This window comes from Pterocles gutturalis, unplaced genomic scaffold, assembly GCF_000699245.1.
Source record: "Pterocles gutturalis isolate BGI_N339 unplaced genomic scaffold, ASM69924v1 scaffold9269, whole genome shotgun sequence".
NCBI lineage: Eukaryota > Metazoa > Chordata > Aves > Pterocliformes > Pteroclidae > Pterocles > Pterocles gutturalis.
In genome coordinates this window covers 2,812-29,072 of record NW_010133213.1, presented here as the reverse complement: position 1 = coordinate 29,072, position 26,261 = coordinate 2,812, and the positions used below count along the sequence as shown (strand labels likewise).

The 26,261-nt window shown below is 40.4% G+C and overlaps 1 protein-coding gene across 1 annotated transcript; it reads right to left on the bottom strand.

Annotated features, from left to right (window-relative positions):
- Positions 1-10,350: 10,350 nt before the first annotated feature.
- LOC104467388 (homer protein homolog 1) lies at positions 10,351-18,995 on the bottom strand (the record flags this gene model as incomplete). The annotated part of the gene is made up of 3 exons (XM_010081150.1): positions 10,351-11,317; positions 17,218-17,298; positions 18,885-18,995. Coding segments are annotated over 3 exons (381 nt in total), but the record flags the coding sequence as incomplete, so codon positions are not given.
- Between the last annotated feature and the right edge of the window lie 7,266 nt (positions 18,996-26,261).

The following is a 26,261-nucleotide window of genomic DNA, read 5'->3' as shown; positions in this document are numbered from 1 at the left end:
TTTATGCCCAGGTGGTGAAAAAAAAAAAAAGGGGGGGGGGGGGGTGGAAATCTGTGTATCTAGAATGGGAACTTCTTAGTGCAATTACAATCCTGAGAAAACAAGGAAAAGATATGACATTTCTAGTAACAAAGGCTGTATTTGCTTTATAAAGCCTGTCTGGCTCAGGTTTTCTCGTGTTGTTTTTCACTTCTGGCAATAATGGTATATGCTGTGAATTTTGGGTTGTGGCAGAACATGTAGAACAAGTAGGAAATATGTTTTGATATAACCAAGTCCTTTGATCATCACTGACTTTTCTTACAAAAGAAGAGGGTTGTATTTGTAGCCCAGGTCTGTTCCTAATGCTCTCGCTGTGCCCTCGGCAGTGTGTGTGACCTGGCGTGGGTGCCTTCACACCCTGTGCTCCGCAGGACAAACTTCTCTTTAAGAGTATTTGCTACCATCAGCTGGTGTTGGCTTCAGTAGATAAGTAGCTGGTTTTTTATGACTCTTACGAGTATTCCTACAGGTTGGAAGTATATTTAATGCATGCATCATAATTGCTAATTAGCAAATATATCTGTAGGCACACTTGGAAGGCAGTGGTAGGCTACTCGGAATAAGGCCTAAAGGTTTGTTCAACATATAGAAGATGGGAAATGGGTAGAACCATCTTTTTTTTTTTTTTTTTTTTTTCTCTCCATGTTTCTCACATGTCAGGAAAGGTACATTGTAAATAAGTCATCACTGGGCCACAGTTGTCATCAGGCTTGTATAAATAAACCACCACCTCTTTCTCACAGAAACCCCTGATATATGTAGGGTTTGTTTATGTTACACTGCTTCATACTTAGCAGAGGGGGTGGGGATAAGGGAGAGAAGTAAAAATGGAAAGTGAGTTTGTCAGATCTCTTTTCCAAAACCTATGAACTGTTCCTTTTCTCAGCAGTGCTTACTGCTGCTTCCGATCGTAGGGAGAAGCCCATTTTACAGGCTCTATTCTTCCTGCCATAGGAGGGAGCTTACACAGTTCCGGGACTTGTGCTGTATCTCTGAATCACCAAATCGCCAATGTGTCACTGCCACCACCAAAGCCTTAGTTTTATGCTCCCATCACAGATCGCCTATCTAGGTCTAGTGCTATAGAGTTCTGCCACTGTTCTTTTTAGGAGCAAGGGATGTAATTAATGGAAGGATAAAATAGCCTCTGTAAGCTTTATGTACCATGTCAGCCATTTTACTGTTACGAGCATCACTCTGCTGACACACACAGCACTACAGCAGAAGATGATTCCAGAGGTTTTGCCGGCAATATATAGATATATATATTTGACAGCATTATATATATAGTATAGCAGCATTGCCATGTAAAACTTGGCTCATGGAAGTGCTGCAGACTTCTGTCCAACTCTCCAGCTTGTGGAGTTGCAGACCTGACTTGTTCCCAGAGATGCCTTTCTGCCCCTTCCTTTGCACTGAGTCTCAGTCTCTCTTACTTTCTCTAAACTTTATACAAATCTTCACCGTCATGCTGACGGTCCAGACTCTTACCAGCTCAAAGGCAGCTCATCTCTCCTTGTTGCCTTAACAGGAAGGGCTAGTGGATAAAAATGGGCAGATTCTCATCTGTTCTGTTACAGCTGCTGCCTGTCCGTGTTAGTGCTGGCGTTCACTCTCTGCTCATTAAACAACCAAAACTCTGTGAAAAATAATCCCAACAAACCCCAAAATTACATTAAAGATCACTCCCTGTATCTGCTGCTCTGTCCCTTTGTTCCTACTGTATTTGTGTGTGGTCTGTGGGAAATTCATGGGAGATGCGTGTGCTACAGACAAATCACCTGTTTTACCTTCTTTTTACTTTCTCCTCACGATGGAAGACAGCAGACTTGACTTCTCTGGGACATCCCCTATGCCCTGTATTGGTTATATAAGGCCAAGCACATTCATAGTCTTTCAAACAAGCTTCACTCTTCGTTCTTTTATCTTAAACAACTTCTCTAATTTGCATCACACTTCCTCTGTATATTACTCTTAAAAGTCACAGGAATAAGAAGAAGAAGAATCATGCAATTAATACAAAGCATTTATATTAACTATCGTTTTTCTTCCTCAGTACTTTATTTTAATCCCAACAGATATCAGTAGGAATGTAACTGAGCTCTTAGCATACAAAATCATCAATGCATGCTCCAACTGCCATGCATGGTAACTGCACAATTTAAACAACACAACAGATGTTTTATGAATGAACTTCATATGAGGCATCACAAAGTGATGGCTTTTTTCCCCCCCCACACTAGCTTGCTGTGAGTAAAATGACTGTTGGAGTGGACAGAGTCTTGCAAAAACAATTTGACAAAAAAGCCATTGCACACTGCTCTTGGTTTCTAACGACATTAAAAAAAAATCTTGAATTGGCATTAAAAAATTCATAATAGTATAAAAAATAAATCATACGTCATATTCCTGTGGTGCTGGAGCACATATACCTATGTCATTGCCGTAATAGTTTCCTAAAGGTTTCTACAGATGGAAGGTCACAGCCTCTCCGAGTGATCTGTTGCAGTGCCTACTGGTTGAAGGTGTCTCTTAATATCAAACTAAGCTGAAACATAAGGTCATTACATCTTCTCCAGCCCACTACCACTGTATGAACTATTTCCAGCCCTCTGCAGCAGCATTTTGTGTCCCATCACCCCAACCCTGCCTTGCTCTGTCACTCAGCTTTAAATTAAGCCATGCTCGGGGGGTCAGCCTAGCACAGGCCACCCTGGGCTGGTCTGTGCTACTGGAACAGCCTTTGCAAGGTCTGGCCATTCACGGGCCTCTCCTCAGGTGCTCATGGTCAGCAGATGGGATCAAGAAAAGCTGCATGCTAGCAAGGGACACTCGGAGCATGTCTACTCTCATTTAATCCATTCTGGGAAAAGATGGGAGGAGTGCAGGGCTCGTCGTCAGTCCAGGGTAGCATTAGTTAACCATGCTTGATTGACAGACCAAATCTCTGTTCAGGAGATGAAACCTGTCACTTTTCTTTAAAAACAAAACAAAACAAACAAACAAAACTATCTACTCAGGCTATGTTTTCAGAGAGAACGTAAGTTGCAGGTAGCCTAGCAGGACATACTTTGCTTAGATTTGTATACAAACTAACATATATTACATCTAAAACACATTTAAATACTCAAAAGCAGTTACAGGTCCAAGACAATGCTGTATGTCCCATTTCACAGAAAAAACCCAAACCTTCAGGTCTTCATCTCTTAATCTCAATTTGCAGTAAGAAACTTTAAACAGAAACTCTGTGTCCCAAGCAATATTTGTCAAGACTGCACTATCAGCCATCTGAGATAAACCTGGGTTCTGCTCCCAGCCATCAGCTGCCCAACAGATCTGAAGCCTTCCTGCCTTTTGAGGCCCAGACAGACAAATTTGCTGAAGTCCTCAGTGGATACTCAAGCTTTCAGGGATGCTTCTGAACAAGAAAGCTGTTGACACTGTCAGCATCAGCCTGGTTAAATGATGGGATCCAAAATTTATCTCCTGCTCCCTTTGGCACTCAGCCAGCGGAAGAAGCCTAACTGTTTCCCAAGAGGACATGAAGATGGTTTCCATTAGCCCATCAACCTGTCATTGCAACAGCAAGTCATGGGGTCTCCTTAAAAAAAATTTCTACTATACTGAAATACTGTAAATCAGAATTTCTTCACATATATCTGTCAAGACCTTCCAGCCAACAAAGGCCTGATCCCTTGACACACCACTGTCACCAGCTAACCATTTTCCACGTAGCTACACCCCAGCTTTTAGCCAATATAAGACATGGGGGGGGGGCATGGAGTTCAGTTTACAGCTTCCTCAAGTAGCAGCTCCCTCTTCTGGTGCAGCACATCGAGAGACTTAAAACATCACGGCGAATTCCACAGCCACCCAGTAGCTACTCCCAAGCTGTAAAACCAGCCTCAGTGACTGATGAATGTGTTTGCTTTTATCCTCTAAGCACACTCTCCTCTCTGCCCCGGTTACAGAGCTGAGTGCATGTCTGGACGTACTGAGGGTCCCTGGAGTGCTGCCCGCGCAGCTGCAGGGCTGACTTCTGCTGCGCTCTGTGAGGCCTTAATTCCTTCTGGATTTTATTTTTAGATACATATGGTTTTGTTACAGCTTTGTTACTGCAATTTGGCCAAAGTGTCACAACTCTCTTAAAAACCTTTGAACCTACAGCACAGTTTGCTCCCTACCTGTCCTGACAGTCCAAACTGCGAAGCCTTGTAGCCAGACTTCCCAGTCTGACTTGGGCATGCTGCAGCTGCTGCAGAGATCTGCTCCCATCTTTGTACCAGTTCTCTCAGGGAAGTTTACAAATGTTGCTTTAATTCTTCTGCAAGAGATCTGTCTCTTAGACTAGCTGATGACAGAAATCCTCAGGCTTGATGGGAATTTTTGCTGCCTAGTATATGATCCCTTTGTTTTAGCAAGAATATCAGCTTCGTTTCTTCTGAATACAGCTTGCCAATCCTGACACGTTCCTGTATTTTGACCTGAGGAGTTAAACATGCCTTTTAGGACTCTTCTATTTCTGCAATGCAGTCATCATCAACAAAGAGCATACCAACTCCTGTCTTCTGACAATACTTGCATTGTTCACTGTTTTAGCCAGCACTGATTCAAAATGCTTCCTCGTGGCACGCTTCAGTCATGCTTGTTTAGAACATCCCCACTGCTTCTTTATTGTCTCTTCTCTTGGCCTCTCTGGCTGGCCAAGTCCTTCGCTGAGGCTGAGGTGCTCATGCGCAACAGAGAGCACCCCATAGCTACAGACACCTTTTATGTAGGTTTTTTTTTGTTTTGTTTTGTTTTTGTTTGTTTTTTTTTTTGTTTAGGTTGCTGATGTGCCTGCCTGGTGAGCAGGACACTGGATGTTTATGTATCTCATTCCATAAGCAGTTCAGGACTTTCTTACATTTCTTGTAAACATGTGCTTGGCTGTTCCACCTTACACAGGAGGAAAGAACATAGAGAAAAGGAAAAATACAAGAAATATAGGCTAAAAAAGTTTAGACTTGTAGGTTCAAATGATAATCACCCCAACTAAGCTTTCACAATTTCTTTTTCTTTCAAAGAGGTGGGGAAACCAGTTTGCGACAGCAGCTTCTGAACAGAGGTCAACAAACCCTGCAGAGTTGTTTCTGGGACGGTGAGTGCAGCAAGTGCGGTCACGTTTGGGCTAGCTGCCACAGAGCTGGGCAGGGTGTAGCAGTGAGGCTCAGCAGTAGGGACTTGGTGCTACTGAGACTAGGTACTACCTGAGTCGCCCATCTACACATTACTATCCTGGCTCCTCTTACTAAGTGAAAATCAAAGAGAGAGCTGTGACTTTCACTGGTAGATTTCTGGTTCCCACTGCTGCAGGTTCCTGAGAAACAACTGCTGCTGGAATTATAAAAATAACAGAATATTCAGATGCACAGAAAGGAGACTTAATTTTTACATTTCCACACATAGGAAAGGGCTGTGATGTCTCTCTTGCACAGAAGTACAAGATCATTTTGCTTCCCATTCCTTTTGAGAAAAATTACCATCATCATTCAACAAAATACAACCCAGACTTAGAAAATTTCAAAGGTCTTTTTCCCTCTCTGAAATTCTTAAGTTTGCAAGTATCTGCATGACCATATTTAACTCAAAAAGGGGAAATCCATACACACAGATTACACTTAAACATACCTCGTCAGTGTAGCTCTTCCTCTCCCCTTAGCACAGATTGTTTGTGAAGGTCCTGAACTCTGCCTCCTTCTTGATCTACTGGGAAAAAATTCTTCCTCTTCAAGAACTACCACAGTCACAGAAATGCAAGTTCTCTTCCAAGAAAACTTCAAGGTTGCTATTCTCAATCTAGTGGAAACAAAGGCAGCTGACACACTGCTGGATCCATCCTGAGATAAGACTCAGATGAGAGCAGACAAGAATCTCCAAAGCAGGGATAGAAAAGTTCTGAAACTACTTCAAAGTCAAAAGAAAATAAAGAAAAACCCCAAAACACATCTCAGAACTTTGTTACACAAACACCACGGGTGATAGCTGACTGATGGCAGGAAAAAAATAGGGTGTGTCATCAACCACTACCAATGACCAATACTGGTGCCAAACCTCTAGAGCTGTGAAGATAAAAGACTGGAAGGACACGGGGTTTGCAGACTGCCAGGACTTCAGCTGTGTTCATGAAACACACGCCTAATACTGACCTCAAGAAGCCCACAGTGATCAGAACAGAATTTTGGGGCAAGCCAGGTGTGCTCGATATTAGCGTGATGTTAATACCTAGGGAAAGCAAGACACTTTCTAATGAACTTTTTGTCACTGCTGTGCAGCTCAAATGCTCTGTCCTTTGCTATGCAAAACCTTCTTGCCTATTTCTCAGCTACTGCTTCCATGGAAGGTAATCTTTTTGATAACTCTGCATTCCGCCTCCCCTTCCACCCCCCACCCCAAATCTAAAACATCTTTGACGGTTACTCCTCCTTCCCATGCCTGTATCTGAAAATGCCACGAACTGCCAGAAGTATTGTTGCAGCTGAGCTTTGCTTGTGCAAGACCCGGCAATGAGGGAAAAAGCGGGTACAAATTACACTTGTGTTTCTTTGGTCCTAGGATGAGCTACCAGCAGCGCAAAGGCAGTAATGGCAGCAACAGGTCCCTGAGAGGTTGTGGCGGGCAAGCTACAAGACCCCACATGGTGTGAAAACCCACTTCTAGCTATAGTATCTAGAGGTATTGCAGGTATTGTGATAGAAACAGTTGCACCTGCTTTCTGGCTATGCTGCACGGCCAGAGCAGTGGACGTGAGCTGAACTGACTCCAGGATCTAACACAAAACTCTGTTCATTATTCCCAAACATTTAACATAATGGGGAAATTAATCCTACTTGTCTGAAGTAAGCGTAGTAAAACAAAGAACTAATGCTACTAAGCGAAAATTGTGTTATTCTGTGATAAGTTCTCTGCTTAGCACCATTCAGAGGTAGTGCGCATATTCAGCATTACTAAGAAAATGTAAACAAGACAATTTGAACATTGCTTTGCAGACTCAGGTCCATTTTCTGGAAAAAAAAATAAAAAATCAGCGTATAGCTGTGCACTTAGCTGGCATGTCCAGTTACTGAAACGGAGCTGCCCACGTTTGGACAGAGTTTCTTGATGGTCCTCATTTTTAATTGTCTTTTGACATCCAGACCTAATCTCTAATCAGATTTATCTTTGGCCTCAAGATCCAAGATTTCTGCAATCAAACAAATTAAGTGCTTTTACTAACATCCCCAGTTCTGCAGAGAATCAAGGTCTACAACAGTTTTCCATTTCTCTCTCCATACAGTATCTCTGAAAAAGGTTTTGATTTTGACTTTTGAATGCAGTATTCACACAGTGCTGTTTAGGAAGCCACTTCAGTACAAAATACAAAAGATCATAGAACAAATTGAGGTTCATCCTCTTATTGAAGGTAAACATGAAGTTAATCCCCATCTGGTAGAAGAGTGAGTAGAAATCAGAAACCTTTCACAACTGACAACTGAAAAGACACATCCCAAAATATTAATCTTTAATTGACGCATTGTTCATTCTTGCAGGGTTTTCTTTAAAGGAATTATCCTGGGAATGTCACCGATAGCATTAAACAATACTTATTTGTGTTACATCTGGTTTAGCCCTTTATTTATTTAATTTTACCTGAAAATGTATTTTCTTAGAGACCTTATAATAGCATTTCCGCATTATCAGTTCATTTTGTTCTCCTCTTTCCTGGATATATTAGCCAGGAAAAGGAATTCCCAGTCTGTAACAGGCAGATCAATTCACATGTTTTACTTTGTCCACATAGAAAAATGCAATTTCAGGATCATTGAGGCATATGGACTATGAACAAGACACTCCAAAAACTAACTATCCAGACAGGGATATACTTACAAAAATCTTTTATGTCAAAGTCAGGATTTCACAACATAACACGCTAATGAAAAATCCAGTAGCACCTGAAAGATTAAGGTAGCTGCTGCTATCACTTGCACATACTTGAAAAAGATTTCAGAAAAAAATAAAGAGTAAAAGTACATTCTCCAGAGAACAGCAAGTGTATTTCAAAATAAAAAAATGTATTTTTATTTTTTTAATTTTTTTTTTATTTTTTTGTTGAGTATTTCTGTTAGGTATTTTGGTAATTCTTTTTGCCTTTTTTTTTTTACAAGACTGTAGTTGCCATGTAACAACTTACACACGACATGTCTGCTCTCCCCTCCAGTGCAAGTTCATGGTCATGTTTTCATGCTATAGTACTCAACACTTTTCTCATATACATTTTCCCATAGTTTCATCAAAGATAGATACAATGCATAATGCCTGTCTCTGAGAAAGTAATGTTTCCAATAGGCAAACTTTTACCTTAAAACAGAAGTGGAGAGTCTACAGTAGTTATAGCCACCTAAGTATGAACTTTAGGTCACAATTTCTACACACTCACCCACTGTACATAAACATTAAAAACAGTGTTAGCAATAGGATTTTATTTCTATGTGCACGTATATCCACCTTATCCCATATTTATGTTTGGCAACTATTTGGGAATTCAAAGGTGCAGCCCTCAGTAATTGTATTATTTTAAAAAAAAGAAATGAAGCATCTCTATGAGAAAAGAAATTCTCAAATATCAATTTCCAATTTTAAATTTAATTTCAATAGGAAAATATTAAAAATGTGCACATCTAAATTTTTCCATGTTCTGTATATACATATGTGTGTGTACGTATACATAGAAATACTCATGTACCACACATATCACAAAATTTAAGTGGAAATATTTCTGTCCACTATTTTCTTACATGTAAATGACATAGTATCTTTAAAAATGTCAATAATAATATCATTAAAAATAATATTACATTTATTCCATCATCAGCTTCCTGTGTTTTTATTCTTTCTTCATCCTTATTAAGTCCACTGAGCATTAACAGGCAAGATTCTCCTTGCACTTCCACAGATGTTATGGCAACTGAGTGTTGCTGGCATCACATCAAGGATACATCTGGTTTACAGCAGCTGAAGTGACAAGAGAATCAGGCCCAAACATCCCCAAGTAAATGAAAAATTGGTCATATTTGCTCATCTGGACCTGATGAAGATATATACACCACAGTCTAAAATCAACAGAATGAAAAGCAGGTAGCTCACCACAAAGTTTTCAACCAGCAGCACGCTGAACCAAGCTCCCCCCGCCCCCCCACCCTTTAATAAATAAAATAAGTGAGAAAATACCCTAAAAATATGGAGAAAACTTAAACATTGTATACATTACATACGGTATAATACAAGACGGTTTAGCATTTGACCTAAACCATTTTCCTGACTAGTCAGAGGAGACCTGATAAATCACTGGTAAAGAAAAAAGAAAGGTATTTTAGAAACAAAGCATGTATTTCTAGTATAAATGAAAACCTGTGTGTATTATATGGTATGTACACACAGTACACCCATGAAAACAAACTCATCTTTTCTAGCTTTGAATAGCAGTCTCTAAGTGGAGAAAATTGTATTGTACAAATTTAATAAGCAGCTAGAGTTCATGTTTAACATTCAAATTAATCTGGGGAGCAAACAAAGGTCCGTGCATCTTTAGACTCTGAAGTCGGACACTCATTCATACATTTTAAAAAAGCCCTCTTCAATATTACAAGCAATTTATGGCAAGAATGTACTTTGATGCAAGACGCAAGACACATGACACTTGGCTTACCTTTCAAAGAGGTTTTTTTTTTAAATAAATCTATTATATAAAGAAATGTGTGTTTGCCAAAAGTCTGTTAAAATTACATCAAAACAACTTTAAAACCTGCTCACTGAGGATAATTGAATTAAATTTCCTGTTTTTAAACATTGAGTTAACAGTTCAGAATATTGCCTGGTGTAGTTTCAATAAAGATGTGATATGAAGACCCATAAAAGAGTAAACATGTCTCCATTTCAATTCGCTATGACAACAGAACTTCCTAGAAACAGCTTTCTTGGCTGGACAAGTTCGGTATACGAGTAATCCCTTACAAAGCTCTATGCCCTTAATGCAATCTGTAGTAAAACAGTGCTCCCTGTAAGCCATTATTCACAAAACCTGAAATTCATGTGACATTCTGAAAAAGTCTCCTGCAGAACAGGTTAATAGTTAATTGAACGTACATATTTGATATATGTATCAAGGCCAGAAAACAAACGACTGGCTATTCCTTGTTACCTGTGCATGTCAAATTTTACATTTAAAATTCTCAGGGTTCTTTTTGCCTTTTTTTTATTTTTTTTTTTTCTGGGAGACTCACCTTCCATCATTGGTTGGCTTCAAAATATTATTACGTGGAAGATAGTATCTCACTGTAATTACATGGAATTCATATGAAAAAGTAAACCTTACATTGGACAATATTGTAGAACACCAGAGTAAGCTCCATAAAGAAATACGGTATCTTCCATTATATATATATATATAAAACCAAAAAAGCAAGCAAGCAACCAACCAACCAAAAAATCCCCAAAAGGAAGAACTTTATACAAGCAGTTATGGTAACTTTGTTTCAATTAAAGATGCAACTCTCTCTCACTCCTGGCAAGAATAAATTGGTAACAGCACTGCTGCTCCACAGTGCAAAGTATCCTGAGAAATTATGAAGAATAACAGAATACAGGGCTGTCATCACGAAGTTCTTGCACAAAACACAGCAATTAAATATAATAAATAAATAAAACAGCCGATAACCTATATTGTGTCTATTACAAAAAGGGGATGTGACCTGGGACACTGCTAATTCTTCCATTATTGATACTTAGAAAAGGATTGCATTCAATTACTGTTAATATCTTTCAAGTTATCTATGGCCAATAATGTACAAGGAGGTAATTTATAATTCAAGTTTTTTTGTTTGTTGTTTTTTTCTTCAACTAGCTACAAGTTGCGTTCTAAATTTTACATTGAAGTATGACTCAAATTTAAAACAAGCCCTCTCAGAGGAGCATTTTCTAATTTTGTGCAACTTTGATGCAGAGCCCAACACAGTCCTATGAAGAGAGACAGTGCATCTTTAAGCTGATTGGCACTGAAATCCCATTTTCTTTAGCTGCATTCTATTAGCTTGGCCAAGTTATCTCGTAACTCTGTTAGTTCAAATATTTTTCCATCAAGAATTTCTAAAAGTGTCTTCAAGTTATTGCGAAAAGCTTCTTGCTCATTCTGACTTTTCTCCAGACGTTGCTCTAGATCAGACAGCTGGCCTTCCAGGTCTTTGTTTCGAATTTCTACTTCCTTCAGAGAAAATACATAAAATGTTAATGTGTTGTCTGCAAACAGAAAGCAGTCTAACCTCCTGCTCGTATTAGTCTGCTATTTTTGTCAACTTTTTTAAAAACAATTTGTGACCCTTTAAAGTTTCCACTAAGCCAAACCAGACCCCGAATTGTTATTGCGCTTTCAGTATCTGAAGGACAGAAACTTTTGGAGCGGGATAAAATTTCGACAGTGAACAATGGATCTGATATACTTACTCAGGTAAGTTACTGCTTCTATCATTCAGAAATACGCCACGTACTGAAAACAGCTCCTCAAATGTTTACTTGAGTTCAAGTATTCCCGGATTTAGGCTACATGAATTGCTCAAGGACACAGTCCCCATTAAGAGGTCTCATACAGAAACTTATCCAGAACACTGCTTTATGGATGGAGGAATACTGCCTTACGCCTGTCCCACATTATAGGCCTTTTCACCCTGAAAACTAAGGCAGAAACATAAACTACCAAGACTGATGTCAAGGTGGCATTGATTTTCACAAATTCACACCAGTGAGTGCAAGCTGAGTGTCCTGTCTTGCTGCACGGTGCCCGGAGGAGCTGCCTGCCAGCCCTGGAGCAGCACAGCCGTGGGAGTGCGAGCCACCAGCGCTGGGTGGACAGGCCATCTGGGCGGAAAGACGAAGCAGTGGCATGTAACACCCAGGGATCTGACCCTGAGCAAGCTCGGGTCTGGTTCAGGAGGAAGAAAAGTCCCCTCATGCCAGCTCGCTGGGACCCCTCGGAGCTCTGGCTTGCGCCTGCCAAAAGCGAGGTCACGGCTGCTCGGCTTTGGGCAAATCAAGCACCCTCTCTTCTGTCAAATTACTTATGTAGGAGTCCCATGGGTCTGGAATAGCATTCATGGCATGTCTTGGAAATTCATGCTGAATTTTGTCATTTCAGTTGTGAAAAACACTTTCAAAGGCAGCAAAGGGACAGTGTATTCGGTACACCATACACTCTGTTCAGCCACTCACTGGAAAAGTGCATAGTGAATTTGTATTTACACACATTAACATTTTTCTAACACCGCTTCCCTTTACAGTGGCTTTGTCTCACAGAGCTTTAATGGGCCTGTGCTGAGTTTTTACCACAATTAGTTTCACACAGCCGTAGGGAAGGCGATTTGTCAGCAGCCACTGCTCCCAGCACAATGACTCCTCTTTCTGCCCTCACACCCTCCCACGTGTTTTTTTTTTTTTTAATGTTTCTTCTGTCTCCCTCAAAGCTAACAAATATAATCCTGTTTCAATTGGAGAGATCTCAGCTAACCGTAAGAAACAAGCTGACCCATACAGAATAACATGTATTTGGGCAGTCAAGAGTAACAGGTATAAAACAGCAGACTTGTGGCAAAGTCTGTGGCCTAAGGCATGTTTCCACCCTTTACGGGTCTGATAGTAGTGTCGATCGGCTGCTGCATCCCTGGCCAGAGGAGGGTGATGCAGCCAGTGTTTGGCCAGGGGAGGGATGGGGTAACGCAGCCAGTGTTCAGTGTCGGCTCCCAGACTCCCTCCGCAGCAGAGGTGCAGGTGGAGAAGGCAGAGCCTCGGGAACCTGATCGCCTTGTCACTGTAGCTGCTTGTGCAGCCAAGGGTTATGTCCAAGCTGAACTGGAAAACCTCCCTTACTTCTTTTTTGTAAACAGGCAAGTTAAAATTACAGAGTTTTGGGCACTGGTCTTGAACAGCACAGCTGAGACCAGGAATTAGCCCTTGCTGCCAGGACCAAGAGAAGAACTAGTTCCATCTGTTTAACACCAAACAATATAGTTGCCAAAGCAACAAAGGAAGCTAACTGAAAAGAGTTATTTGTAGAAACCATATAAATCAGAATACATACATACTTATGTAGCGATTAGCTACCCCACCGCTGCTGTAAATGAACAAGTTAACTGATTATAACCCAGCCATACCCTCTGAAGGCTCTCCTTCATTGAGCCTACTCCTGCCCTCCAAACTGAGTACTGACAAGTGCTACCTGGTGTAGAGACTGCATGGGTTCAATACCCCCTGAGGCCAAGTGACTGCAGTACAGGAAACAAAGGGAAATTCAAGGTCCTCTCAGCTCTGCAGGAATGACACAGTTCCTTCTTTAGCTCACACAGAACCCAGTGCTGTTCTTCCATGTTTACTCCTTCATCCTGCTTCTGTCACTGCTCCTCTTCTACTCACCAAATGTGTGTGCTCTAGGAAGTCTCCTAGCCACTGCTTTTACCCCAGAGATAATTAATTTCTGTAAGTGGGCAAGCCAGTGAAGAAAGAGACCCCTTTAGAACAAATCCATGGATACACATATGGTTTTATTTCATTACATCTGGGCCTGAAGAACATCCCATTGGCCTGTATTTAGCACTGAAGATCATCTTTCAGGCCCTCCTCAGATGCTCTTAAACTGAGGAATTGTTCAGCTGTGAGCTGTTAGGGTGGGTGCGCCCAGGTAGAACTGAAAGCTTTACATTAGATGTAGAAACTTCAATCCATATTCAGCAAAAAGGTAACTCTCCATTGCTAGTCCTTGCCCTGTATCTCTTCAAATCAGAAGAGCTCCCTTCTTTTGTTTAAACTTCCAGCTTGCATATTTTATTTATATTCCATTCTTGACATCTCTTTCCTAATCCATACACACCTAGCTTCCCAAACATTTCCTCTGATATACTTTCTCCTATACTTCCTCCTGTTTTATTTCCCCTAATTTATGCTTAACGTATTTAGTGATGTATAGGAAGTAGAACTAACTGAAACACACCAGGAGCTGTTGCTTTTAATTTCTGGAAAATGTTTCTTCACAAATTCTGTATTTGATCTGTACACATATTTACCCTAGATTAGTATTCATTATTTTTGCAGTAGTATTGCATTACAAGTTCTTATCCAGCTCATGTACAGCTTCCTACTACAAATGAGTCTAGCCCAAAACTTTTGGTTCTTGATGGCAAGAAATGGAGAGGTGTCCACATAATGTAATCTATTGCCCTAGCTGTGTCATTTCACTTTATTTGCAGTTGATCTCATCTAACAATAAACTGACTCTTCTGATACATTCAGGCCTTTTGCAAGATGTATTTTACACTGCTTTTTCAAGCTCTTCTTACAGCAGGCACAATAATTTCTCATGCATTGTTTTCTTTTAAAAAATAAATAAATAATTAACAAGTTATGTTTGTTGTTTGCACTGTGATAATCTTTTGTGGAATTCAGTGCAAGGATCTGAATAAAATATTCAACCCATACACAACAGCTATATTTAAGAATCAGCCATAGTAACAAAGATATCCTGACTTATTGTGAGAGTCACATTGATCATGACTCATTGATATGTCTTCTCTACATTGCTAATAAAATTATTAAGGAACAAGGGCCCCAGTACTTACCCTTCACAGTGATAACATATTGCTCTTCACTGGAATTTGCCCATGATGGATTTCTAATTCATTTCCTGATACAAGTGTGTCAGAAATGCAATACACCTTGAAATAGTAATTTTTTTGTATAGCATTTTTCACACAGGCTATATTCCAAAATATTTTAGAGTTACATAATCCATTTGCAAGCACAAGAGGGGGAAAAAATAAAGCAGAAGGAAAAAGAGCGAGATGAACAGATAAGGACCTTGGAGACAACCACCCTGAAAACAGATAAGTCAACTACGTGTAGAGATGGGAGATGTTAGTCCAGAGCTACGGAAGGAAACACCATCTCACTGATGTCACCTTTGTAGGGTGAAGTGGCTCAGAGAAGGCTGGTATAATCAAAGCAGGACAATTACAGCACAGCAAAGACTCAAGATCTTTTAGATGGGCTGCATCAGGTCAGAAATAAGCTTTAAGCTTAAGAAAGGCAACTTTTAACTCAGATCCTAAGTGAGCTTTAAATTTACTTGAACAGAAGTTAAAGAGTTAGTTATTTTCGGAAACTTATCGCCTACAATGTGATGTATGGACTTATATACACAATATGTCCATTTGGTTACTAAAGATATAAATATACCAAAAGGAAGCTACTGAATTTATATATAGAGTACAAATTCTAACAAAAATTCAGCATTTTCTAATCGTTCATCCTACCAGTCTCTTGTAATTCAGCTTGCTAAGGATACCTAATTCCTGGCTCAATACTACTTTTCATGCAATCTTACACTGAAATTACTGCATATGCTATTGCTAGAACAATTTACAACTTTCAACTCCCTTTTGAGTCTCTCAGATAAGCTGCTTTTCAGATTAAAACTCCTATTTTGAGGCTAAAGCCAGTGACAATTTTTGGAATAGTGGAACAGGCAAGCTCAGGTGTACTCAGAACAATCTTTAAAGGTTGTTTAAAGTGATAACATACTTTTTCCAAATAATTTGACTTAAGGATGAGGAAAAATGAATAAACTCATTTGGTAGCCAACTACATCCCAGGCTGCATCAAAAGAAGCAGGAACAGTAGGTCGAGGGAAGTGCTTCTGCCCCTCTACTCTGCTCTCGTGAGACCCCACCTGGAGTACTGCATCTAGCTCTGGGGCCCCCAACACAAAAAAGACTTGGACCTGTTGGAGTGAGTTCAGAGGAGGGCCACGAAGATGGTCAGAGGACATATGAGGACAGGCTGAGAGAGTTGGGGTTGTTCAGCCTGGAGAAAAGAAGGCTCTGGGGAGATTTTATTGCAGCCCTCCAGTGCCTGAAGGGGGCCCACAGGAGAGATGGGGAGGCACTCTTTATCAGGGGGTATAGTGAGAGCATGAGGGGTAATGGTTATAAGCTGAAAGAGGGTAGATTTAGATTAGATATTAAAAAGAAATATTTTACTGTGAGGGTGGTGAGACACTGGAACAGGTTGTAGATGCCCAATCCCTCGAAGTGTTCAAGGCCAGGCTGACTGAGGCTTTGAGCAACCTGGTCTAGTGGAATGTGTCCCTGCCCATGGCAGGTGGGTTGGAACTGGATGGTTTCTATGGCCCCCTCTAACTGAAATCAGTCTATGATTCTATGATTCTATGTTCTTATGTGTTTTAATCTATATGTTAAAATAAGATTCAAGGAAGTTCCAACTAATGTAATGCCTTTCAAAGAATACATGCCTAATGATTTCTAAGCTGTGGCTAGTCTGATGGGGCTTGCTTTCAGCGTGACTTAGGTCAAGCCCCAGAACAACAAGGGTCACCTTTCAGCACTCTTAAATTTGGAGCTATTTAATGTCTGAGTTTCTAGTCCTATCAAAACTCTGAAGTCTGAATTCAGAGTTTAATCTACCTAATCTTTGGGTCAGCCTCATTCAGAAGGCAGGTTTCACAAGGGAGGTGCTGATGTGCTGGGCAGTCAGACCAGCAACAGGAAGACAGGAGCTCAGATATAGCAAGGGAGGGTACACTGAGGGCACACTGCCTACCAGCTGAGGCATCTGGCTTTACACACAGAAAAGAAACAACCCAGAAAAAACAATAAAAACGCAATGATTCTAAATATTTCCAAGAAAATGTCAAAATGTGTTTTTAAAGTCTGTACTACACAAGAACACTTCAACTTCTATGTTCTGAGGGCATGATAATACACAGCCTGACAATTTCAGTGGCACACCAGATCTGTGCAGTGAAAATGAGACCAGGACTGCCCAGGACATATATCGATAAAGGACATCTGCTAGCCTTAGAGTACCCTGTGGACTTGTAAATGAAATTTGAGTGTTCCCTTTGGTAAAAATAGCAACTTACAGCAGGTGGAAATTTTGATACAAACTCCTAAGGATTGTCCCAACCCACCACTTTGCAATGCAGTCTAACTTACACATTTATCTGGCACTTTCAGTGAATATAGCACAAGTTGGGATGTGAACTACTCGCTTGATGACAATTTTTCCCTTTTCTCTAAATTAAGATGATGCACTAGAGCTCACCTGTAACTTCTGGGTCAGAGAATCCCTCTGTGCCTGGAGCTCTCTGGCATTGTCGATTTCTTGTTTCAATCCTTCTATTTCCTAAGGGAGAAGAAACAACCTTGCAGAATTATACCAGAACTGGCACTTGGCCACTGCCCATCACAGCACATGAAGTTTAAGCCCTGCTCTCAACACTCCTGAATCACAGTGCTAAAACAGCAACTCCACTGCACATAAACAATACAGATAAGCATTTTCTTTTATAAATATCCAAGTTTTCCTCTCCCACACAAAAGATCTGAAATAATTTTTTCCTGGAAAATTAAGAGTCCCTCTTGTAATTAGAGAAACAATTTTACACTTGAAATTCTATTAGAATGTACCCCTCTCCATTTTTTCAAGAGAAAAATCAAATTTTCATCTGTGAGCTGCTTATTATGTCACTAGCAGCAGGGCTGAGCATCAAAACACTCCCTGCTTTGACCACTGATTCTGTAAAAAGAGAGTCTAAAAGCAATGGTGTCTTTAATTTAGCAAGAAGAAAGTAATAATGTATAAAAGTAACAAATATGGATAAAATAATGAATGGAAGAGAAACCTCTCCTTAGCTTACTTTCAGGAGACAAGAACAGAAACAGCTAATGAAACTAAAGGCCGTCAAATGGAAGACTATTAAGTACTTTTCCTTGGAAGGGCATATTCACCTCCTAGAACTCCTTTTGGAACGATCGCTTGGCAGCCAACAGCTCAGCATAATTCAAAGTGCATGGGAACCAAAATAGGAAACATTACCAACCTGAGGCTAACCTCTTAAGTATGAGGGAGTTTGGAAAGGTTTTGTTCCATTTTGGGAGGGTACTCTGTAACTACTGTGACAATCCTGCATCCTCCTTGGAAACACCTCACAACTGCTCTGCTGAAGGCACCCTGCAAGACACATTGCCCCTCTGAACGTGCACACCAGTGCCCCTTGAGTCTGTCACAGAGGGCTCTGGTCTTACATGAGGCAAATAATCCTTCACACGCAGGTCCTTTCACTTCCTTTTTCCCATCAATAAAGAGGAGGTACTTGATCATTCTGTAGCACAAATCTGCCTTTCTCTAGGACCCATGCTAGTGCAGTGTTACTCCAATTCCTTTTATTTTCTTGTTGTTGGTCCAGTCCAAGGCAGATGGCACAGTAAATATCATCAAGTTTCAGGCTGGGGGCTTGGCATGCGTTTAAGGAAAGGGTTGAGCTCAGGGATCATAAAAGTCAGTTATATTAACATAGCCTGTAAAACGGATTGGCCTGAAAAAGGCATTCATCTATTACTTGTTCCAAACCCTACTCTCCAGAAAAAGGAAAGCATGCTTACAACAGCTTCCCTTCTTTGAATTTGGACTGCATCAGTGTGCTGACTGCTCTGTGGAAACACTTACAAATTACTTCGCAAACAGAGATGCTTGGTAAAAGCAAACAGGAAAACATGATACTTTTTTTTGTTGTTCAAATACCCACCTCTATACTGGACTGGTGCAATTACATACACAAAAATATTAATCATTTCAAAGAAGCTGAAAAAAAATTTACTTCAGAACATCTATAGGAAATAACACAGCATTTACCAGCTGTCACAAGTTTAATATTGAAAGCCTTTAGAAATGATATAACGGAAAACCCAAGAACAAATGCTAGCAAATACCTCTTCTTTTTTCTTCAGCATAGATTCTAACTCCTGTATTGTCTGGTTTAATTCTGTTTTATGTGTGTGGACTGCATTGGCTTGACTGCTCACACACTCTAGCTCAGTCACCTGTTGAAATAAGCAACACAGACAGAATTAATTTCAACAAATTCAAGGTACTATTACTACTTTGCATCAATAGCTGCATTTCAAATATACTCTTAGTTCCAGGTGACTTATGCTGATTAAAATGATCAAAGTGTTCTTATGAAGTTAGCATAAAATTGTTGCTATGACCTTTTGGAAACAACAAATTTAATATGCTGCAGGCTGAAAATAACATTAATTAGAAGTTATACTTACTAATTATTGAAAATTTTATGAAAGAAGCTGAATTACCATTTCAGACACAGTAATGGCTAGATGATTAAACACGGATCTGTCTGTATACTTAACCTGTCCATCTGACACTTTTTAATATTGCACCATCTTATCCAACTAAGCCACGATGCTCACCCACTTCCTAGTAAGCCAATCAACATTTCACAGCCTCAATTTTTGACTCACCATCAACAGTGTAATAGCAGACACGCAGCCACCAACGTACAGCTGCCAACTTCTTACTTCCTCTAGTTTCAGATCTCATTTCTCATTTCTCTCATTTCTCTGGCTCTCTAAAGCCAACAGCTAATAGAACAATTTGGATTTGCACAGTTCTTATTAGCAGACAGCAAACACTCTCCATCTGCCCCTGGATAAGTTAAGATATCTGGCAGTAGTATGCCTTTTAAATTTTATTGTTCAATCAAAGAGATGTTAATATCCTGCCATTTACAAATAAAGTTGTCAAAAAGTAGCTTCTTAACTGAAGAAATAAAATACACGCAGCCTTTGCTCATGTACCTCTCCAACTACAGATCAAAATATTACAGAACTCACACTGCATGTCTGCACGGATGTGTGCACTAAAATCTTTAATAACAAACTGTTAATATATTAAAAATACTATTATTAGTATTAGGTTAAAACCTAATAACTTTTTTTTCCAATAGATATTTGCCTGTCAATCTTAGTGTACAGTCTTCCACAGAGCTGCACCGTCTACCTACAATAACTAACAAATTTGACCCAAAACCTCCTTTGAACAAAGTGCTACACAATTCTGCAACAAAAACCTTTAGGTCTCCATTTAACTTTCTTGGAGTGGTAGCCCTCAGACAGAGGGCAGGCATTCTCCAGGACAACTTTATTTCTTAGATAAAAGAACATCTTGAGGAATCAAGTTTGGTGCCCTGCAGCATCCCTACAGTCTAGCCAGTGAAGACACTGTGTGTGATGCCAGTAATTTCAGACTCAAAAGGTAGGTTACTGAGTGCAGAGGGAAGTCAAAGGACAGACAAGATGAAATATAAGAAAATCAAAACAAAATCCTTATCAACTTCTCCTTTCTGAGCCACAGGGCATGAACTTCCCCTCTGCAACAGCCATGACGGGTCTAGTTTCACAGAATCACAGAATCACAGACTGTTAGAGACTGGAAGGGACCTCGAAAGATCATCTAGTCCAATCCCCATGCCAGAGCAGGAACACCTAGATCAGATCACACAGGAACGCATCCAGGCGGACTTTGAATGTCTCCAAAGAAGGAGACTCCACAACCTCTCTGGGCAGTCTCTTCCAGTGCTCTGTCACCCTCACCGTGAAGAAGTTTTTTCTCATATTCAAGTGGAACCTCCTATGTTCCAGCTTGCACCCATTGCCCCTTGTCCTATCACTGGATGTCACAGAGAAGAGCCTGGCTTCATCCTCCTGACACTCACCCTTTACATATTTATAAACATTGACTAGGTCACCCCTCAGTCTCCTCTTTTCCAGACTAAAGAGACCCAGCTCCCTCAGCCTTTCCTCATAAGGGAGATGCTCCATTCCCTTCATCATCTTTGTGGCTCTGCGCTGGACTTGCTCCAGCAGTTCCCTGTCCCTCTTGAACTGAGGGGCCCAGAACTGGACACAATATTCCAGATGCGGTCTCACCAGGGCAGAGTAGAGGGGGCGGAGAACCTCTGAGTTTCTTCCACTGGAAAACTGTGATTAGACATTTTTGCAAATTAGGCTTACAAATGGAGAGAACTGAGATTACAGCAATTTCTTGGGAGGGGCAAAGGGAATAAGGGATGAGGATGTAGCTTCGTAACACAACACCCCACTCCGAAGAGCTATCTTATTTGCTGGAATTGTCAGTGCTCATAGCAAAAAGTAATAGCAGTTTGCTCACTTTATATGCCACTGAGCATTACCAGTGAAGTCTTAGATAATTTTCTCAATTTGCTTCAATTACACAAAAATATATCTGTTTAGATTCCTTGTGACTGCTACCAATGGCGACTGTTACGGTATTCACCACTACAGTTACACAAACACAAACAAGCAGAATTGGAACACACTAACTAGGATAAACCTATGCCTACACAGTGTCTGAACTAATATCTAGATACAGCAAGAATCACAGAGGTACAGAGTAATTTAGGCTGGAAGGGGACCCTGGTCATTGTTTGGCTGAGGCACCCTGCTCAAACTAGGGCCAACTCTGAAGTCATATTTAGTTGCTCAGGGTCTTGCCCAGTTGAGAACACTTCACTATTAGCAGAGCTGCCACAGCTTTACACAGGTTCCTGTACATCTGACACTGGGGGTTTATGCAGGGCTCCAGCTCATTCCTAAATTTTCCTGGAACTGTCAAACTCACTCACCTCATTCACCCTTTCACCCCTTCTGATGTTTAACTTCTTAAACACTTCCAAGCTTTTCTGCTGAACTGAGTCTTGACTTGGAGATGGAAGCCTCTGTGAACCCAGGGCTAAGTTGTGAGGGGAACCCACAGTCAGGTCCTCGCCCACCTCTTGTGAAAGACCACAGCTTCATATGGTAACTGCCAAGAAGGTCCATCTCTCTCTTAAAGCTGTGGCACTCAGCAATGCCCACTGGCTCTTACTGAGCACTGGCACAGTGAATCCTCATTTACACAAACTGTAAGAGCTTCCACTGGAGAGACAGAAGAAAGCTAGCCCGCAAAGCACCTCTGTCCTAGCACTGAGTGCCGCGGAAACCAGTGTGCAGAGGTGTCTCATCCTGTGGCTAAGGAAACGCTGGGATGCCCACCGTGCTCCACATGGTTTCCTCTGGGCTGTACACGCGGCAAGCACACATGTATTGGTGCAAGCCTGAAATCCAACGAGGCTGGTGGACTGAACTGCAGTGAATGAAATGTTACTGCTCTCTGCTGCATGTATTGCTGCTGGCTGAGAACACTCTGTTTTCAACACCTCCCCCCACAGCCCTGCCTGCTGCATGGCTCACCTGAACACTCCCTAGTACACCCTGCTCCATACTAACTCAAGACACCTATTGAAGTTGCTTAAGCAAACGCTGCTAATTTTGCTTAAGCAGAGCAGGGACTGCTCTCACAAACCCTCCTGCCAACAGAGGCAACTGCTGTCAACAGGGCAATTAATTACCCCCACTAAATGGACTGTGACGTCTTACCCTGGTCCAGCTTTCGTCTGGGCAAACATCCATCTCTTACTGCTTATGCAAGAAAAGAATGCATTGTTCTACTGTTTTGTTTATTACTTGTTGAAAAATCAGTAAGTTGGAAATAAAAGAACAAATTCAATTAAAAAAATGGGTTTACTTTAATTGCAATCTTATTTAAATGCCCATTCATACAGAGATCTGAAAATATCTTAATGACATTATCTTCTTGAATGCACCTATAAAGAAGAAAATCATAATGTGACCCTTTCAAAAAAATCTGTGGAGTAAAAAGGGCTGGAACATGATGTAATATAAAGAATATGCAATTGAGAACAGAAGTAATGAAAGATAAAGCTCTAGGCAAAAATCTGGATAGCATTTACTTGCTCCATTTCCTTGTTTCAAATTGAATTCATTTTTCTCATGACCAGTGGTCCAAAAATCATTAAAAATAACTGTTTATGTATTATGCACAGAAGCGGGCACAAAAGGAAGCTAAAATGCTTTAGTCTGACCCTTCCTCGTGCTATTTTCAGGGACATCTCCTCATTCAGTGTTGCATGTTTAAGGGTAGGGATCAATCAATCATTCAAGCCTTTGCACAGTAACACTGAGCAAATGTACCTGTGATTAAGCCTTGATTCCAGCAGAGAATTCAGACTGAAAGAACAATCTTTCAACAATAACTGACTAAACAAGGTTCTTCTATTGTGCTATCATAAGACTGCACTGACTTGCATATCTGAAAAAGAGTCAATACTGTGGCTTCATATTTGAGACTGAAAGAATATTGTCCTTAGCCTCTGCTTCTTCATTTTGCATTTACCATCCTGGTAAGGATTGCACGTAAGAAAAAAAATTCTGAAGGGGCTTTTTAGTGACTATTTAATGAGCTAACTCTTCTAGCATACGGCTGTCATTATACTTAACTTCATACTTCAGTGAGATATAAATCAGCTGAAATAAAACAGTAAGGTAACTTGCTCTGGCAGAGCCTAGACCTCAGCAGAGGCCATTTCACAGTTTTCTGGAAATTCTGGTCTAGGGTCAACAGCCTATAAACAGAGGAGATGCCAGGCAGAAGTTTTCATTGCAGTATACAGCTAGAACACACTGGGCTGCTGGGAAGACTGGAAGAGCAAGGCTTTGGGCCACGCAATACAATGAAGAGTAACAGCCTTGATGGGAGCTTCAGACAGTGGCCGCCCAAAGCTTCAGGAGACTGAAGAATCTCTCAAAGAAAACAAACAAAATCAAATCACAAAGAAACCAAGAGACGAGACCGCAACAGCTACTTCACAAGTAAAGACTTCAGTTAGAAAGAGGGAATGACAGAAATATTTTGAGTGGTCATCACCTTCCCCAAGCAATTATTGACTGAATGAACCTGCAGTATGCTTGCTGCAGGTTGATTCATTTTTCAAACCACTTTCTTGGGATTAAATTTGTACACTTCTGATCTCAAACAATAGTTTTTATCCAGCATCTTAAATTCAGTACCAACAGATCATTAAATTCTGTCTAAACTTCACACAGAAAGTACTTCAACTGCTACAAAAATTCAAAGAAAGACAGATCAGAACATATTTTCAGTGTAGCTGTAGCCTATTTTATATACCTGATACTATTAACTTGTTGTTTCCTAAAGATATTTTTATCCCTTTCATTTACTGTGGAATGCAATATCCAAGGTCTACTAGCCCAGGTAACAGTGCAGAAATGGTAGAGTGCTTACAAGCAAGACTGAGTTTAAGAATTAATTACGTATTTTTATCTGGTTGAGTTACATCCCTAAATGGATCATAACTGTGACTGTGATAATATTATTCCATCAATAATTCACGGTGAACCTCCTACAAAGAAAAAAGGGCCCTTTCCTTTCCACAAGGAGAAAAGAAATCATGTTGCCTGGTTCAGCAAAACTAGGAATAACTACATAAAGTTTCACATAATTTATGCAGAAGCTTTTTGGTTCTTCATGGTGGACAGTAAGAATGCAAGACAGCATGCAAGCAAGCCAATCATAAAAATAATTCCAGTATAGCTTTCAAGAATAAAAAACTCTGGAAATACCTCCTGCTCTAAGAAATGTGAAAATGCAGAAAACAAGGAAAAATGCTTTTCAAGGTTGCTGCTGAAAGAACAAAAAGCACACCATAGCATTATTCATATACTCTGCTTCTGACAGAAAATTAATTACTGTAGTGTTCCAAGATTTACCCACAGATAAAATGATAACCTGGTGGCAGAGGAGAGTTTTGTGCATTACCAACAATATACTTTTTTCAATAGAGAAAACAATTAAATATTTTGCTGAAAAGGACACATTTTATCTGCAGGCACTGATGCCTCAAGCCATGGAAATATAAAAATGTTTTCCATGGTTGTTCATTTCTACAGAGATGAAAGAGGAATAATCCATCACCTGCTTGATTTTTGTGAGGAAAGTAATGAAACTGCAGTAGGAATATTTGAAATACAAGAAGTTTACTAAAATTGATGCTTTCAGCCACGCATTGTTACTTACAACTGATAATGCTAATACTAACTTCAGGGGACATCCCCTTCTCTGGAATCTAACTAGCAAATACTTTTTCCAACGATCCGGCCAGCTCACAAAATACATGCAATAGCAAACACAGTACAGATATGCCAACCAAATCCAGTAATTTCCTCATTCTCTGATGGAGTTTTGGAATTATATATTTAATTCTACAAAGCTTTGACTACATAAACATTCTGTGGCATGCCTCCATAAAGTATGCTTTTTTTGTCTAAGACTGATAAGAAACCTGTCCTCTTTTGTCTCAGACAACTCGAACACATCACATTTGCACAGAGCTCACTTATAGAAGAGGAGCACAGGAGGGGGCAGAAGGAGCCCTGCAGAGACAGGTGATGGGGTGCCGTGCCCCGTTCCCTCCTGTGACTGGATGAGAGAGAGTCGCTGTGCTTCTTTCATCGCTAGAGAACATCACTTTGAGTGACAGGTCAAGCCTCAGTCCACCTGATGAGGGGTGCATGATCACTGGGACCGTGGTTTGATTCCTTGACAGGGAGCCAGCTACCCCCTAAACTTCCCAGAACACCCAGCTGTGCAGATACAAGGCTGTTGCTGCCCCAAGGGTGGTCATGAATAGACCAAACTGTAAAAAGTGAGCACAAACACTTACCTTTGTCAATTCGTCACCTGCGGATCAAGATCACCATCTGAGATAGCGCTGGATCCAAGGGTGGTGATGTATCTCTCTCTCTCTCTGCTTCCTCTTTCTCTCTCAACTCTTTCTAAACTATTTTATTTTCTGATAAACCTTATCTGGTTTCAGCCCTGAACAACTGGTAAAGAAAATTAGAAGTTACTCCTGTGCCAAAACGCTTTTATCTGGAACATTTTTAGTAGTTGTTGTTAAAGCAGTTAAATAAAATGGTGTTACACTGTTCCTCTGAGTTGTTGTCTGACTCCGCCAACTCTGCTGCCCTGCCGTGCAGTGATCAGAAAATCCAGTTGGTTCTCCTTTTCATGGGATCACAAAGATTCACCTCCCTTGTCACCCATTGAGTGGGGTGAGATGCTTTTATAATTTTTGGATAAATGGATTTCAATGCTTTTCTTAGGTTTTTTAGAAAGATTAAGATTGGGATGAGGAATTCTTCAGTGCAAACTTTTTTTTTTCCCTTTCCCAGGGTGACAGCAGTTTGGTTGGTGGCTTGATTTTTTTTTCAAATTATAACATTGTATATGACATATTCAGTGAAAGTGAATTCCCACAAAAAAAACTAATTAGTCTTGGGTCCTAAATGCAAATCTGTTCTAAAAACATATCATGTCAAACAGAAAAAGACAGAAATTACTTCTGTTCA